At 44.6% G+C, this 14726-nt stretch overlaps 1 protein-coding gene across 1 annotated transcript; it reads left to right on the forward strand.

Annotated features, from left to right (window-relative positions):
• On the forward strand, positions 1-8087 carry DPM2 (dolichyl-phosphate mannosyltransferase subunit 2, regulatory). Its single transcript, XM_054997926.1, has 4 exons — positions 1-80; positions 2099-2188; positions 5157-5259; positions 6720-8087. The coding sequence occupies exons 1-4, from the start codon at positions 78-80 to the stop codon at positions 6776-6778; spliced, it is 255 nt and encodes an 84-aa protein (XP_054853901.1). The 5' UTR covers positions 1-77; the 3' UTR covers positions 6779-8087.
• Positions 8088-14726: the final 6639 nt, after the last annotated feature.

Below are 14726 nucleotides of genomic sequence, written 5' to 3' on the forward strand. Positions count from 1 at the left end.
CGGAAGTGGGTGAGCCGTGGCCTCTCGGTCGAGAGAGTGGAGCCAGCCTTGCAGGGGGAAGGAGTTCGAGGGAGATTATGGTGAGCTGGACCGGGTGGGCTGCCGCCTTGCTCTTGCCTTGCCCTCTGCCGTGGGGGATAGTTAACTGGGCTTGGAAGGAGGCTCAGGGGAGAGTTAATGTGTTTGTTTTATATACGTACATACACACATACACACACCTTATGTATATGTATTATATTTTATTATGTATGTATTACACACACACATATATAGTGTTTTTATATGCATATACATTGTGTGTGTAATGTTTTATATACATGCACACACACATATTTTATGTATATGTATCTGTATTATGTATGTATTACACGCACACACATGCAGTGTTTGTTTTATATACATACACATTGTAATGTTTTATATACATGCATACATACATATGTTATCAAAATCAAAGAGAGTCCAGTAGCACCTTTAAGACTAACCAACTTTATTGTAGCATAAGCTTTCGAGAATCACAGTTCTCTTCATCAGATGCATCTGACGAAGAGAACTGTGATTCTCGAAAGCTTATGCTACAATAAAGTTGGTTAGTCTTAAAGGTGCTACTGGACTCTTTTTGATTTTGCTGCTACAGACTAACATGGCTAACTCCTCTGGATCTATACATATGTTATGTACATGTATTATATTTGTATTATATGTGTATTATACACACATACATAGTTTGTTTTTTATGCATATACATTGTGTGTGTAATGTTTTATATACATGCATACACATATTTTATGTATATGTATTTGTATTATGTATATATTATACGCACACACATACAGTGTTTTATATACATACACATTGTGTGTAATGCTTTATATACATGCATACATACACACACATTTTATGTACATGTATTATATTTGTATTATATGTGTATTATACACACACACATAGTGTTTGTTTTATATGTATATACATTTTGTGTGTATATACAAACATACATTTTGTGTGTGTAATATGTGTGTATAGTTTCAGGTGGGTAGCCGAGTTAGTCTGCAGTCGGAGAGCAAGATTCGGGTCCAGTAGTGGATTGCTGCTGTAGCATAGTGATTAAGTGGTTGGGCTGCGAATCAGCACTTTGCTAGTTCAACTTCCTCAACTGCCATGAGCTTTGTAGGTGGCCTTGGGCAAGCCACTCCTCTCACCCCAACTCCTCAGCTGTATCATGTGGATAACAACAGCACTGACTTTGTTCACTCTGAGTGGGGCACTAATCTGTCTAGATGCCGTTGTTTTTATTGATTTCCAAGGTTTTTGAGAGTCAAAGATCCCTTTGTCACTCTTTGTATCTGACAAAGGGAGTTTTCTTGAAAGCTCATACCTTGGAAATCTAGTTGGTCTTTAACGTGCTATTTCACCTGGATTTTGCTGTATGTGTTTATATAGTTTATTATGCTTGAGGAGCTTGATTATGGAGATTCCACAACTGGGGCAACACAGAGAAAAGTTTCTCTCTTAGTCTGCAACCTGCCTAACTTCTGGAGGCAGGCTGGATCTGCAAAGGACTTCTGATCAAGATCTTATTGGTTAAGAGGGTTTATTTACCCTTTTTCTTATAACTCTTGGTTGCTGGCAGTTTAAAAAAAATCCTGTTCCAATGGTGGAAACTACTAGACATTGGTTGCCAGGATTAAGTTTCTGGTCAGTTTAGATGACTATATTTTGGATCATTGTGAGGTAGTATAACCATTTTTTTCATAATTCTTTAGTTTGTTTGGAATTCTGATTATCCAAAAAAATTGGGTATTTGATCTGATTTTTTTAGGTAGACCTTTTGACCACTATCAGAGGGTCTTTATTGGGTAACTTCATTTTTATGACTTTGTTCTTAATTGGTTTTTGTTTCATCTTAAGTTTTTTTTGTTTTCAGTTGCATGCCACTTTCTAGACTTATTTTTTGGAAAGTGCCTTGTAAGTCTATTGTATAAATAAATAACCCAGAGACCACAAATTAGTTTTGCACATTGCATCTTGTCAATAAACAGAACGATTTTGTCAATAAACAGAACGATCATTTCCTTTTCTTCTGTTTGTGTTCCAGGCCACGGCTACTGACCAGTTGGTTGGGTATGGCTTAGTAGGCTTCAGCCTGGTTCTCTTTGCTTACTATACCATCTGGATTATCATACTGGTATGGACTTTGTTTGATATTATATAATTACTAGCAACAAAGCCTGTTGTGGGAAAAATACAACGGACTCTAGAAAGGGAAGGGCGGGCAGGTGGGCATTCCCTCATTCTCCATCACTGATCCTGGCCGGATAAAAGTGGGGGAGCAGGCATGGCCACCTCCTCTGTACCTGATCCCAGCTGAGTGAAGGGGAGCGGGCATTACCACCTGCTTCACGCTTGATCCCGGTCACATGAAGGGGGGATGGGCATTGCCACCCGCTTCGTGCCTGATCTCGGCTAGGTGAAAAGGGGGAGGGCATTACCACCTGCTCCACTCTTGCTCCCAGCTGGGTGAACTGGGAACAGGCATTGCCTCCTGCTCCACTCTTGATCCCAGCTGGGTGAAGGGTGCGTGTGGACATTTTCACCTGCTCTGCTCCTAATCCCAGCTGGTTGAAGGGGGATGGGCATTGCTACCTGCACCATTCCTGATCCCAGCTAGATGAAGATGGGGGAATGGGCATTGCCACCTGCTCTGCTCCTCCTCCCAGCTGGGTAAGGCAAGGGGTGGCCATTGCCCCCTCTCTGCTCCTGATCCCAGATGGGTGAAGGCGGCGAGTGGGCATTGCCACCTGCTCCACTCCTGATCCCAGCTGGGTGAAGGTGGGAGAGGGGCAGGCATTGCTGCCTGCTCCACACCTGATCCCAGCCTGGGCGCTCTCTGGAGGTCTGGCTACCTTATCTGGGCTTCCCTCCACAGCAACGCCCTCTGGAGGTGCACCTGGATAGGAGGTGAGTTGTCTTGAATACGCTTAGCCTTTTATATAGTAGGATTATTATTTATTTATTATTATTATTAATGTCATTTAGAGTCGCCTTCCTCACTGAGACTCAAGGTGGATTATACAGTGTGAGATTAGTACCGTCAATATCAAGGACATTTCCATAAACAAAAGCATAGGGTAAATAAACACAAGTTTACAAAGACATAGCAATAGCAGGAATCCAATACAGAGTTGAAGAAATGCTGAAACAGAGCATAAGCAATTCTAGGGCTGACATTAGACTACATGAAGCACAGGTAGCTCATAGGAACACATATTTAAAGTAACAGATAGTATATAAGGCAGCATCGTGGTGAAGTCTAGGATCCTTAACTCATTAGCGAAGCATCTGAGACACCCCCCCCTACAATACAAAAGCCTTTTTGAATAATTTGGTTTTGCACAGTTTATGGAAAGCTAGGGGAGTGGGGGCTCTCCTGACCTCCTCAGGCAGGCTGTTCCACAGATAATTGCAGATGCTTCAATTTCCAGGCTTGCCTTAGGGGAAATATCTTGCTCTAAGATTCCTCCTGCCTGTTCAGGATCTATAGAGGGGGCTGTGTTTGTAATTCCATCTCTGTGTTTGATTGATCTGTTTAGGCATTCTGCAGGGCCTTCTCTGTGATGGCACTGTGATTGTAGAACTGCAAGTTGAGCTCTGTAGACAACTGTAGTTTGCCTTGCACGGCTCAGAATATTATGCACCACCGTGATGCCATAACAGTCATGTGGCGTGTCAGACTAACTGAGAAGAATCTTAGAAAAGAGACAGTGAGAGACGGAGGCTAAAGAAACCCTGAAGTGGTGCCTTGAGGCATTTTTGGAGTGGATGCGAGCGAATAAACTGAAGCTTAATCCTGACAAGACAAAAATGCTACTGGTGAGCAGAAGGTCTGACCCAGGATTTAAGGTGTCACATGTTCAGGATTGGGGTTGCACTACCCTTGAAGAAACAGGTCTGTCGTTTAGGGCCACTTTTGGACCCAGGCCCGTTGCTGAATAAGCAGGTGGCAGCTGAGGGCAGGAGTGTCTTTCGCCAGCTTCAACTGGTTAGCCAGCTGTGTACTTTCCTGGGCACGAAAGATCTGGCCACTATAGTACAAACTCTGGTTATATCTGCAATGCGCTTTCCATGGGGCTGGCCTTGAAAAGTGTTAGAAACTTCGATCCATGGAGAATGCTGCAGTCAGAATTTTAACAGGAGCGGGTTGTAGGGAACATATCGCTCCAGTCTTGGCCAGTCTACACTGGCTTCCCATTTGCTTCCAGGCACAGTTCAAAGTGTTGGTGCAAACATTTAAATCCCTGTATGGTTTGGAACACAAAAAGAACTGTTTACTCCCTTATGAACCTACACAACCATTTCAGTAATCTTCTGAAGACCTGCTTTGGGTACCCCTGCATTCTGAGATTAGGTGGGTGATAGCCTGAGAGGGCCTTTTCAGTAGTGGCACCAAAACTGTGGAATTCTTTCCCCAGGGAAATTCACCTGTCCCCTTCAGTTGTCATCTTCTGCCAGCAGGTGGAGACTTCTTTGTTTCAATCAGCGTTCTCTCAGTGTTCCCTCCTCCCCAATATTTTAACTGTTGTTTTTATCTTTCGTATTTATTTTAAGCTCTAGTTTTAAATTATTTAGACGATGTATTTGTATGTTGATTTTAATGGTTTATAAGATGAGAGTTTAATGTATATGTTTTTATTTGTTAGCTGCTGTGGTGGCCCTATGAGGTCAGAAAGGTGGGGTAAAATCTTGTTAATAAATATATAAAGATGTGCAATAGAAGAGACAGGAAAATAAGAAAGTGGTAACTGAGGTGTGATTCACATATGCAAGACAGTGTGATGGGATGGACTGTACCATTTCAGATTGCAGGAGAAATATTGCATGTTGGAATATTGTCCCATAGTGCAAAGTTCCAGGAGTTATCTGAGGATGCAGGCGGAGAAATGCCTTTCCCAAGGCCCACTCTCCAAGATCATTTAACGGGAGCTTGGTGGGGATTGAACCTGCAACCTCCTGCAGGCAGAGCAAGCTCTCCGATGCTGAGCTACAGCAGCCCTAAATTCCCAGGACAAAAGAGGAATGGCTTTTAAGGTAACCTGAAACTCCAGAAGGGATGGGCTGAACTTTTATCTTTGAGACATTTGTGTCTGTTTCCACAGCCTTTCATTGAGAGTGACCACGTCATTCACAAGTATTTCTTGCCCCGGGAATACTCCGTTATCATCCCTGTGGTTGCCGGGCTGCTGCTGCTACTCTTTGTCGGTGAGTCAAATTGCAGTCTGCGGTGGAAGCTGTACAGGGGATGTGTTTAGCTGATTGGGCAAGTTTGCGATGACCGCCTCTGGCCTGTGCTGCTTACAGGCTGTTCACTACTGGCATTCGTTAGCCAGCTGATTCAGAATGGCTTTGCGAAACCTTCTCCTTTGCTTCCACGAGTGCTACTCTGTTTGGTTTGCCTGCGACTTTTGAAATGTCTCACACTTTCAAAGAGCTGATCTCTTGGTCATTTTTTAAATGAAGTTTAAATAATGCCTGGTGCACCTGCAGTATGGCGGGCTTAAGAGACAGTGTGGGGGTGGTGGTTAGACCACATCGAAATCTGGGTTCAAATCCCTGCTTGACCATGAAGCTTATGAGATGACCTAGGGCCGGTCATTCTTGCCTTGTGGCGGGAAGAGGGCAAAGAGAATCTTGCAAGCCATACTCAGCTCTTTAGAGGCAAGATTAATAATAATAGTAACATAATAACATTCAATTTATATGCCGCCCTTCAGGACAACTTAATGCCCCCTCAGAGCGGTTTACAAAGAATGCCATTATTATCCCCACAACAACAATCACCCTGTGAGGTGGGTGGGGCTGAGAGAGCTCCAGAGAACTGTGACTGGCCCAAGGTCACCCAGCTGGCTTCAAGTAGAAGAGAGGAAAATCAAACCTGGCTCTCCAGATTAGAGTCCCGCGCTCTTAACCACTACACCAAAATGGCTGATAGAGAGGAAGAAAGACAAGTCATCCGTAACACTTGCTCTGGTCTTCATTAGAATAATGTTATCCAGGGTGCGCAATGTATGTTTTTTATTGTGGTCCTTACAACAGCCCTATAAGCTGAGGCTGAGAGAGCGTGGCTTGTCTGAGGCCACCTGGTGAATTTATGGCAGAGGAAAGAGTTGAAATTGGGGCTTTCTCAAACCACTAAACTTCTCTGCTGCACCAGCTCTCTTGGTAACATTGAAGTGCTAAGCATTAAGGGCATATTTATAAGTGCAGTGGAGACTGGTGATAAAGTTTTGCATGGAGGGTATTGCTTCATGCTGCAGCTAGGATGCTGAATCTTTATGTATAGGAAACTTAACACTCGGGTTAAGAGTTCTGTATAGCCTTCTTGAGAGACTAGTTTTCTGTATGCAGTTTCTCTGTGGAGGAACATTTTATCCTGCACGTGCAACCAGTAGAGTCCAGGTAAAGCTTTACTCTGCAGACTGTATCATCTGGCCCTAGCTAGCACAGATCTGACTTTGTTTCATCCCTCTTAACTCCTGCATAAGCCCGTAGAGTTGTCATGAGGAGCAGTGGCTGGCCACTCCTCACAGCTCCCTTGCTACCAAATCAACTCCTTTCTCTAATGCTGGGGGAGCCGCGTGTTAACTGCCTCCTGGGAGAATGTGAGGAGACAGGGCCTGCTTGCGTTCTTAATGAGGTTTCTCCTCTCTTGTGTTCTTTAGGAGCTTTTATAGCCATCGTTGCATGGAAGAACCGGAAGCCCACCAAGAAATCTGCCTGAAGGCAAAGCGAAGGAAAGAGGCGTGGAGACAACAGACGGTTTCTTGTGGCAACCACGTCATGGCTTCTGGACTGTTCAGCCCTTGAGAACTAGCCGATGGCTAGGAAGCGCAGCGAGACCCTCTCGCCTGCCCCCAGTGGGGGCCTGGTTCCCAGTATTTGGACCAAATAGATTCAAAGCTGCTTCTCCTCAAGGGACCAGGAAAGATCAAACTCTTCCGTGCCCACCTGTTGGGATGCATAAAACTGTCCAGTTGCAGTCCTGACAGCTCCATAGCCTGTGTCCAGACCGCCATCTAAATCTAGGCATACTTGTTGCTGTCAATCTCATCCGCTGATCTCATTCATATTCCTCTTTTTCCTCTTCTGAATTTCCATTCCTTTTGTGTTTTCCTAATACCTGAAAAATTCTATAAAACGACCATCAGGAGGGCCAGATATGGGGAAGAGTCTATAAGCACACATTCCCGAGGTCCTTCTCAAAAATGAGACGCTAGTTCTCAGTAGTTAGGGAAGGGCATCTCATCCCGCACGGACCATTTGTTTATCACCCCCCTGCCCGCACAGATGCATCCGAACTGTGCTTGGTCAATAAAAACCAGCACTGAGCCAGATAGACACTTCCCTATCAGCATCTTCTCCATCCACCCCCTCTATGTCTTCCTCCTTCTTTTCTACCTTCTCCTCCTGTCCATCAACCAGCAAAGCCAGGGCCTCAGCTGGAGACAGTCAATGTCTGGCTGCAACCCTTTGGACAGAATGGTTTGGATGCAGAGTCATATAACGGCTGCCAACACCTTTCTCACCTTCCATTACCCAGGCTAGGTTTCCAGGTTTCCAAGCAGAATACGCGCTTACGTGTGTAATCTTTTACTGAGCCGTCCACCTGCTTTGTTTTCAGAAGGGTACAAATGGCACTGGAGTGCCCCCTTCTGTCTTCCTGGAGTATTGCCATATGAAAATAAGTTAGTGTTTGCTGGTTTTGCCTGGGGTTTTTTGGTTATCTGTGTGTGTTTTTAAATGGGGATAAACGTCAGTCCAGAGACATGGCTGACTCTTGAGTAGACGGGAATGACCAGCAGGGGGGCGTATTTACAATACTGCCCTACCTGTGTATGAGAGCGCTAGAAAACAAAAGGAAAAAGCTAGCAGAGGAGAAACCCTCGATGGGTGTTAGGAAAACAATTTGCAATGAACTCCATGTCTGTTAGCTTTGAAATCCTTTAAGAGGTTTTAGGGGCAATATGTCAGGGATTCAGTCGGCAATACTAGGTTTTGTACAATGAATAAAATCTTGTTTTCTTATTTAATTTCTGTTTATGTGGTTGTTTTGTTAGTTTACGAAGAATTTCATACTGTTTCAGATACGCAGCATTTGTCCCAAAAGTCTTTCTTAGTACCTCTTGTGGGTTCTTCCCCTGGATTTTTTTTTCTCCTCTCCTGGTTTGTACCAAAATTCCTCTTCCTCACGTTTCTCGCCTCTGCCTTCCGCACTGTGGCTGGTTATCCCAGATACTCTACTAATAAAACTTGGACTGAATTCTCCATGAGAAACAGCTTGCAGAATCTGGGTGTGGGTTCAGCATCACCTGGGTGCATCACCTCCATCTCTCTTTGCTGCTTGTGTGCTAGGAAATGACCCCTTTTTTTTCCTCTGCCAGCTTTTTTTCCTTTGCTTTCTGGTGCTCCCTTAAAAACAGCTGAAAATCTAGAAGTGTTTTTGTTCTTGTGAGTCCAAACTTAACAGCTCTTGTTTTTGCAGACTCTGGGATTCTTCCTGGCTCAGGGACCATCAATAAATGTGCAAGGCATTGACCTTGGGGAGTCTGGGATAAAGTGACAAAGTTCTGGAGCATCAGAATTGTCTCAGTTGTATTTTAGAATCTTTTGAGTGTATAATTCACACACGCAGCGGAATGAGTCCTGAGCACTGTTGTTTTTTGGTAGCTGGAGAGTTAAAATTGGAACATCACCTTGAGTTTTCCATCCCATTCTGGAATAGCAGCTGGGAAATGTCAATGTGAAGATAACTGGGCAAGGCCACAACTCGTGATGGGCAAGGGACACAGAACAAGGCAGGCATGCACAGAACAAATAATTTCCCCATCTCTTTCCTGCTCTTACCCCTTCTCTGTTTGTTTTTAGCGTGACCATTAGCCTTTCTCAACATCTGAGCTGGTGTCCTGGATTATCACTTCAATTTTTTTTCCAGTTCAGTATAGCCACATGGGGGGCCCCGTGGCCAATTCCGGCCGCTGAGCAAGTGTTTCTGGACTCCATGCCCTGATTGGCTGAACTTCTGAGTGTGGTCAGTTCAGCAGCACTACAAGAGATGGGTGGTGAGTCTTGGCCAAGCTGCTGAGGGCATTCAGGTGCCCAGGACGGTGGTCAGGGCAAGCCACCTGACCCTAATAGTGAAGAGTCCAGCAGCACCTTTAAGACTAACCAACTTTATTGTAGCATAAGCTTTTGAGAACCATGGCATCTGACGAAGAGAGCTGTGGTTCTCAAAAGCTTATGCTACAGTAAAGTTGGTTAGTCTCAGGGCTTTTTTTCAGCAGGAACACGGAACGGAATTCTGGAACCTCTTGAAAATGGTCACATGGCCGGTGGCCCCGCCCTCTAATCTCCAGACAGAGGGGAGGGCAGACATGTGACGTGGAGGGCAATCTAAACCCCCCTCTGTCTGGAGATCAGGGGGCAGGGCCACCGGCCATGTGACCATTTTCACCAAGGGCAATTTAAACTTTAAAAAACTCCCCCCTTGTTCCAGCTGACCCAAAGTGACATCATTGTTTCATCACTGAGTTCCACCACCTCTTCTCCCAGAAAAAAAGCCCGGGTTAGTCTTAAAGGTGCTACTGGACTCTTCTTTACTATTTTGCAACTACAGACTAACACAGCGAACTCCTTTAGATCTCTGACCCTAATAGTTGCTTTCTTTCACTGTGATGACAAAATGGGCATCTCTCAAGTATTCTCCAATTCCCAGCGTCCCAAACCTTTAGATTCACAGGGTAGGGCCCAATGACAACATGTACTGCCACAATGATTTATTTGTTTATTGGTCATAGATCCACTATGTGTTTATTGGAACATTTATATCCTATCTTTTCTGGTGGCTCAAGGCAGTGTACAGTAATCAAAATCCTCAAACAGTAAAATTCACCCCCACACACACATACACAGACACCTAATAAAATGCCTGCATCTTCGCTCCGTTTAAAGCTCTGGTGAATAAGTTTAGTTTATTCAGCTTAACAGCCCATAGGCCATACACTACAACAAAGGTTAGGAATTAAAAATAACAGTTAAACAAAAAGTGGCCACATTCACAATGCAGCTTTTACTAAGGCTATTCAGTAATAGTCTTAATTTTAAGGAGTCAGTAATGTTTGAATGCTTTAGTAGCCATTTCTTAAGGAATCTCTCTAGTTCATGCTTTGGACAGTGAAAGAAGGTATGGGACAGCGAGTCAACTTCAGCCAAAGGGTAGTCACAGTGGTGCTGGTCTGAGGGTATCTTGAGGAAGTGACCCTTCTGGGCTGTTGGCAATGTGTTGCAACGTGCAGTCATGTTTGACCACCTCAGTTTTGGAACTACCAGCATACTAAGGTAATGAGGTGGGTCAAACTGGGTAGAATATTTAATTCCCACGTAGAGCATTTTCTTGCAGCATCCGTTTGAAGGGAATCCCAGTCCTGCTTAAGTAGCTTCGGTATAAGTATTTCTCGTCTTTTCCCTGTTAAAGCTCTTGGGCCCCGTGGACCTAGTTTGTTTGTGTCCGTGTCCACAGTTTTGTTCCTCTGGTGAATAAAGCAGCCTTGTAACTCCTCCAAAAAGTTGCCAAGGATCGCTCCCACCCCATCTCCAGCAGATCCCTTTCCCTGAATCAGGAATTATCACAAAGTGTGGGGTGTCCCAGAAAGTGACAGCTGGAGGACCCCAACCTATGCAGAGGGACGTTTGGGGAGAGGTGGTCCTTAAGATATGTGGGCCCCTGGTCATGAAGAGCGTTAAATGTCATTGATGTAACAGTGGAACGGGGGCAGGGGGCATAGTTCTGATCAGAGCTTTTTTTCTGGAGAAAGAGGTGGTGGAACTCAGTGGGTTGCCCTCGGAGAAAATGGTCATATGGCTGGTGGCCCTGCCCCCTGATCTCCAGACAGAGGGGAGTTGAGATTGCCCTCTGCTCTAAACTCTCCTCTGTCTGGAGATCAGGGGGTGGGGCCACCAGCCATGTGACCATTTTCAAGAGGTTCCAGAACTCCGTTCCCCTGCGTTCCTGCTGAAAAAAAGCCCTGGTTCCGATCAAGTTCGATTCTGCCCCCTTCTAGCACATGGATCCACCTGTTGCAGAGTAAGGCAACACTAAGCCGCCTGTTTTGGAGAGCTCTTCTGGACTCCACAGGTTACACAGATCTCATTGGGAGACACGTCTTTCTCTGTCTAACCTACCAAGCTGATTTGGGGGTCTAAACTAGGAGAAGGAACTGTATGGACAGTGCCCTGAGCAAGGAGGAAATGTGACCAACTGCTTGATCTATTTTGTTTCCCTAGCATGCAACACTTTTTTTTTATCATGCCAGTGAAGCATCTCTGAGTGCGATCTGCCTTCTTTTTGCAGGGCTGTGAAAGCAATGGTGGGGAGGGGGGGTGAGGAAAAGTGCTGACTGTCGCTCTGGAACTTTTCCAGCTTTCTGCACCTCTTTGTGTTCCTGTAACCAACTGATCTGTTCCCATCTCCACAGCCCTCTGCCTGGCCGTTTGCCTCCCGTCTTAGCTGCATTGCTGTCAATAGGCTGATGTCATGGTATTGCTGAGCCTTCAGACTGCAGCGCAGCTGGGAGAGGATGAAGAGTTGCAGAGAATCCTGGAATCTTAGAGGAAGGGCTGGGCAACTCCTGGGGACCGGATGAAAGACTTGCCGACGAGCAGAGGCTGCAGGAATTGATGCTCTTCCAAGCCTCCATCTCTTCTGTCTCCAGCGGATCTTGGAATAAGGTTATTGCCCGAGTACCAAACAGATGCTGGAAGGAAAGTTTGGGGATCTGGTGGGGTGGAGAAGGGAAGTTTCTTGAGGTTATTACTAAGATAAGCCCTGGAAACATAGCTGAGGTAAGGGGGACGTTTCCCTATTAACGCCCCCCCCTTTTCTACCTTTCAAACGTTAGAATAACCAGTGTGACATAAAGGTTATTGTGTTGGGCTGCAGAGACCTGAGTTCAAATCCTCACTCTGCCATGAAGAGCGCTAGGTATCTTTTGCCCAGTAATCTCTTTCTATCTCAGCCTAACCTCCCTCGCAGGGTTTGGTGGGATGGTGAAGTAGAGGCAGGGAGACTCATCCCCTCCCCCACCCATTCCTTGGGGGAAGAGCAGGATAAAAATGTAATGACGACAGAAAATAAGTTGTTCTGAATGTCTTGAAAAACATGCATTCTTGAGTTTTGATAAGTCAGCTAGCTTGTTTTCGTGGTCAGTGTCTTTCTGAGGGCCAGAGTCTGAGACTGGCATTTTTCTCTGCAGTAAATGTTCCAAGAATGTCAGTGTTTACATTTGACTTTCTGTGCTTTAAGGCATGTGAGAAGCAAACAACCCTTCCCCCCCCTCTTTTACTCACGCCTTCAAAATTTTCTAGCAATCCTTACTTCTCTTGGGAGGCAGGTATATAGCAAGAGTTCCAAAAGCCTGTTACCTCAGCCCACTGTAAACGTCCTTGTTTGGAATATGCTGGTGAAGATTTTTATAAATATACCTGTCTAGGTTTTGTACTATTCTGCTTAACAGATTGTTACCTGCCCAAAAATCTCTGGAAGGGAGCAGGCTAAGATTGTAATAGATGCAGAACTATCATTTATTAATGGAAGAGTGCTTTAAGAAAAGATCGTCTGTGTACTGAAGTGTTGCATCCTCTGTGTCTTAAATACATTGGGACATTTTGTGAACCCCAAGTTAAAAAAAATACAGCAAGGTTCTCGTCCTCAGGACCTTGAAGCTAGGCTGGAAAGCATGGGAGTAATATCTGGTAAAATCTCAAAAGGCAAGCGGGGTCTGAACCAAATTTTCCAGGCAGAGATGCCGATTCATTGCTTCAACATAATGCTTTGGTACTCCCCATGATGAATAGAAGACAGGCAAATTTGTAAACATGTAAGAATGACGATATCCATATATTTCTTTGAATATACTTCCAGAAGAGTTAGCCATGTTGGTATGTAGTTTCAAAATAGTAAAGAGTCCAGGAGCACCTTTAAGACTAACCAACTTTATTGTAGCATAAGTTTTCGAGAACCACAGCTCTCTTTGTCAGATGTGTCTTGCATCTGTCGAAGAAAGCTGTGGTTCTTGAAAGCTTATGCTACAGTAAAGTTGGTTAGTCTTAAAGGTGCGACTGGACTCTTTACTATTTGGAAAAAATAGCTTGTCTTCTCCTGCCTGATTGGGCCTAATGTTAAGATCTGAAAGGGATGCAAGTTGTATTAATGGCAAGTACAGATGTAACATCAACAGGAGTCTTGGAGGATTTCTCACCTATTTGTATAAGCCCTGCTTCCTTCCATCAGTACAACATGAATAACAGATGTGTGCAGCAGCAAATGGAGCTCTCCTGTGTTCCAGGCAGTGTGTTCATATTTTAAAAAATAAATAATGCCACATTAATTATTTTAAATATGAATTTATTGTGGTTGGTTTAAAAAAAAAATTCAGGAAGAGGAGCAAAATGACTTGAGTAATATGGGAGAGGGTGTCGAAGATGCCACAGGCACTAGCCGTCCAACATTATGCATGCCCTCTCTTGCAGATTCACCCCCACCCCATCCCCGTTCAATTTAGGAGAGAGAACAGTTTGCTGAACGGGATGCAATGCAGTGTGTGTGTGTGGGGGGGAGTTAGTCATGTTTGATTAAATGATAAAAAATGTTAAAATTCTCAACCCTCTTACCCTCTTCTGAAATGAGAACCAGACTGGCACAAGACTGGGGAGAGGAGGAAATGCTGGTGTACTCCTCCTTCAGCCGCCACTTCCTCTGTTTGTCCTCTGTTGTTTGTAGGCGACACACAGATGGTGTTTGGTCTCAGTGCCGTCCTAAGCCAAGTTTATAGCACCAAGGAGGCAAAAAGAAATCTCAGGGAAATTGCACCCTAACAGCTAATCATGACCTGTGAAGGTTTTACCTTTTAGCATAATTTTAAAACTATTTCTTCAGTATTCTAAAATACTATTCATTTGAACCTTTTCTTATAGACAGAACGCGAATCTTCCTGCCAGAATCTACTATGCAGGCAAGTATATTCACACAGCAACGGTCACACTGCACCTAGAGTTGCCAACCTCCAGGTGGAGATCTCCTGGAATTATGGCTGACTTCCAGACCTCAGAGATCAGTTCCCCTGGAGAAACTGCAGCTTTGGAGGCTAGGCTGTATGGCATCCTAGCCCAGCTCCTTCCCCCTTCCCAACCCCTATCCTCAAATCTCCAGGAATTTCCCTACACTAAACTAGGAGATCCAGGTTTGAATCCCCACTTGGCAAAGGAAGCTTATTGAGTGACTTTGGGCCAGTCACACAATCTCAGCATAACCTACCTCACAAGGGGGTTGTGAAGATAAAATGGAGAAAGGGAGGCTATTTTAACTCCTTTTGGGTCTCCATGGAGAAGTCGAGTATAAATGAAGTAAAATTAAACAAATACTTATCAGACGTACCTTGGCCTTAGTTTTAATTATAGTAATAATAATAATAACAACTGTGCTTATATACTGCTCGTCTGGATAGATTAATGTCCCACTCAGAGTGGTGAACAATGTCAGTGTGGTTATTATCCCCAAAATACAGCTGGGGAGGTGGTCTGAAGGGAGTGGCTTACCGAAGGCCACCCACTGAGCTCATGGCAGTAGTGGGATTCGAATTAGCAGAGTGGTAGTTTACAGCCTGATTACTTGAACA

Source organism: Eublepharis macularius, chromosome 14 (genome assembly GCF_028583425.1).
Source record: "Eublepharis macularius isolate TG4126 chromosome 14, MPM_Emac_v1.0, whole genome shotgun sequence".
NCBI lineage: Eukaryota > Metazoa > Chordata > Lepidosauria > Squamata > Eublepharidae > Eublepharis > Eublepharis macularius.